The sequence below is a fragment of the Triticum dicoccoides genome, chromosome 4A (assembly GCF_002162155.2).
Source record: "Triticum dicoccoides isolate Atlit2015 ecotype Zavitan chromosome 4A, WEW_v2.0, whole genome shotgun sequence".
Taxonomy (NCBI): Eukaryota; Viridiplantae; Streptophyta; class Magnoliopsida; order Poales; family Poaceae; genus Triticum; species Triticum dicoccoides.
Genome location: NC_041386.1, coordinates 42,365,306 through 42,368,207, shown reverse-complemented (window position 1 = coordinate 42,368,207; position 2,902 = coordinate 42,365,306). Strand labels below are relative to the sequence as shown.

The window sequence follows — 2,902 nt, the reverse complement described above, 5'->3', positions numbered from 1 at the left end:
TCCTATTCCACTGTCGCAGGACTCCTCCTGGCGCGCCTCTCCTGGCCGGCCGGCCCCCCTCCCTTGAGCCTTTATATACGGAGGCAGGGGCACCCCCTAGAGACACAAGTTGATCCACGTGATCATATTCTTAGCTGTGTGCGGTGCCCCCTTCCACCATAGTCCTCGATAATATTGTAGCGGTGCTTAGGCGAAGCCCTGCGACAGTAGTACATCAAGATCGTCACCATGCCATTGTGCTGACGGAACTCTTCCCCGACACTTTGCTGGATCGGAGTCCGGGGATCGTCATCGAGCTGAACGTGGCTAGAACTCGGAGGTACCGTAGTTTCGGTGCTTGATCGGTCGGGCCGTGAAGACGTACGACTACATCAACCAAGTTAACGCTTCCGTTGTCGATCTACAAGGGCACGTAGATCACACTCTACCCCTCTCGTTGCTATGCATCACCATGATCTTGCGTGTGCGTAGGAAATTTTTTTAAATTACTACATTCCCCAACAATGCCTCCCCACCTTGCTAATCGTGTCGGCTTGCTGTGGCGAAGCTTCCAGTTAAGGTTCGTGATGGGTCACTCGTTGATTGTTGATGCTCCTCTGTTGTGCCAAGGGGTTGGTACGCACGCCGGTGTGGTGCGTTAGGATAGTTGTTTAGTGTTGGTATTGTGATTCCTCGACGACACACCACTTCCACTCGACTTTTATGATGGTGGTCTCTTGGCTTGCTGGCTAGGTAGTGCCTTCTTCGAGGCGTCTCCATATGTTCTCACCCTATGTAATCCTTCCCTCCTGTGCGGTTTTTTGGCCCGGTTTTCCTTATAAACGGGGTCAACCTGTTAAGGTTTTCGATCCTGTTTTTCTTATAAACTGGATCAAACACTTGGCATTTTGGCCACTTTAAGCAATATATTTAGGTGGGGACTTTCCCCCGTGACCGTTCAAAAAAAAAGTATTGAAGGTGGCCTCCACCCAAGGGGACGCGCACCCCGCTATTTGCGGCGGGATCTGATGGATCCAGCCGTCCGCCAAACTAAAAAACCGAAGAGCGTCGCCCATGATGAGCAGCTATCCCACACCCAATCCGCTGACTTGTACTACTCCTGTATAACCAGCCGTCACCTGTCTCCATCGAACAAACCAAGATCCCAGAAGCATCCCACACAAGCCAAGCCAAGACGACGGCTCCCAGCAGCAGGCAGCAGCTGATGGAGATCGCCAGGGTCGACCTCCGCGGGCTGGAGCCCGGCGGGCCGGGCTGGGCGGAAGCCCGGGACGCGGTGACGGCGTCCGTCGTGGCGCACGGCTTCGTCGTCGTGGCGCACGACGCGCTCGGCCTGGAGCTCCGGCAGGCGCTGTTCGGCCGCGTCATGCCGGAGATCTTCGCGCTCCCGCCGGAGGCCAAGCAGCGGAACGTCTCCGAGGTGGGCCCCTTCCGCGGCTACATCTCCAACGTCCCCGGCACCAACTGGGAGAGCGTGCGCCTCTCCGAGCCCACCGACGCCGGCCGCGTCCGCGACTTCGCCGACCTCCTCTGGCCGCAGGGGAACCCCGCCTTCTGGTAACCAAGCAGTGCCCACCATTTTCTTCTGCGTCCGTCGTGCATCCGTTTTGGCATGGTGTGCCCGTGGTGACCGTGTGCCGTCCGCGTGCAGCGACACGATCGCGTCCGCGGCCAAGAACGTGTGGGAGCTGCAGCGCACGGTGGAGAAGATGATCCTGGAGGGCCTGGGCGTCGGGGAGGAGCGCATCGGCGCGCATCTGGACACGCTCGCCCACAGCGTCCGGCTGTCGCGCTACGGGCCCCCGCCGGACGCGGAGACGAACATGTCCCTGCAGGCGCACCGCGACGACAGCATCATGACGGCGATCGTGCAGCACGGCGTGGAGGGCCTCGAGGTGCAGGTTCAGGACGGGATCTGGCTCGCGGTGCCGCCTGAGCCGGACTTGTTCACCTTCGTCGCCGGCGAGCTGTTCACGGTATAAGGGCCGCGCGCCCGCGCTCTCCTTTCTCTGGTTGACGCGCGTCTGACTGACACCGCCGTCGCAGGTCGTGACTAACGGGAGGGTGCCGGGTTGCTTCCACCGCGTGAGGACGCCGAGCAACCGGGAGCGCCTGTCGGCGCTGTTCGGCTGCCCGGGGAAGGACGGCGTCCTACTGAGCGCCATCGACGAGCTCGTCGACGACGAGCACCCTCTGCTGTACCGTCCCTGCACCAACGACGGCTACACGACGTTCCGGCACTCAGAGGAAGGGCGCAAGTCCGGTGATCCACTGAAGGCCTTCTGCGGGGTGCAGAAGGATTGATCGCCGTTCGTAACTCAAGCTCAGTTCACCTCACCATTCTGAAGTCGTCAAGCTCTGTTATCCACACCATTCTGAAGCCGCAATTGCTAGGTTACCTATGTAATGATCGCTGCACCATTCTGAAGTCCTATTGCTACTGAACGTTACTCAAATCGCTGTCAGTTATCTTATCGTTTAAGCACTTTATGGATGATAATTACTAGTACGACATTACCGGCTGATCTTATTCAGTTTACTGTTGTGCACACGTTCCCTTGCTGATGGCAAGTGCAATATTTGCTGGCCCCATTTCAGCTTTGAGAATATGCTGATCACTTCATCAGTGCTTTCGTTAAGCACAATGTATGCAACAAAAACATGGCCTGAAAGCTTTCAAGCGGAATTTTATCATTGACCACGGCACCACCAACATGCTAAACTATGTACAAAAACATTCCGGTCACACGTTGATACCGGATTACAGATGCAGCTAGATAGCTGCACTGTAAATGCAACCGAAATGGCGCGACTAACTACCTACAGGCGGGCATGAGAGATTCTTGCTAGATCAACCCCTAATCCACTAATAATGAATTTGCTGCCTTAGCCTGCAAAAGAA

The 2,902-nt window shown here is 56.9% G+C and overlaps 1 protein-coding gene across 1 annotated transcript; it reads left to right on the top strand.

Moving 5' to 3' along the window:
* Window positions 1–1,036: 1,036 nt before the first annotated feature.
* LOC119284866 (probable 2-oxoglutarate-dependent dioxygenase AOP1) lies at window positions 1,037–2,539 on the top strand. The gene is made up of 3 exons (XM_037564033.1): window positions 1,037–1,557; window positions 1,652–1,976; window positions 2,047–2,539. Exons 1-3 carry the CDS (start codon window positions 1,205–1,207, stop codon window positions 2,302–2,304), a joined length of 936 nt encoding a protein of 311 aa, XP_037419930.1. The 5' UTR covers window positions 1,037–1,204; the 3' UTR covers window positions 2,305–2,539.
* Window positions 2,540–2,902: the final 363 nt, after the last annotated feature.

Bases quoted from the DNA above. Each gene is read 5' to 3' on its own strand.
- LOC119284866 (XM_037564033.1), top strand. From the start codon at position 1,205: ATGGAGATCGCCAGGGTCGACCTCCGCGGGCTGGAGCCCGGCGGGCCG. The intron at 1,558-1,651 runs GTAACCAAGCAG...GTCCGCGTGCAG, and splicing joins CAGGGGAACCCCGCCTTCTG to CGACACGATCGCGTCCGCGG. The intron at 1,977-2,046 runs GTATAAGGGCCG...CCGCCGTCGCAG, and splicing joins TCGCCGGCGAGCTGTTCACG to GTCGTGACTAACGGGAGGGT.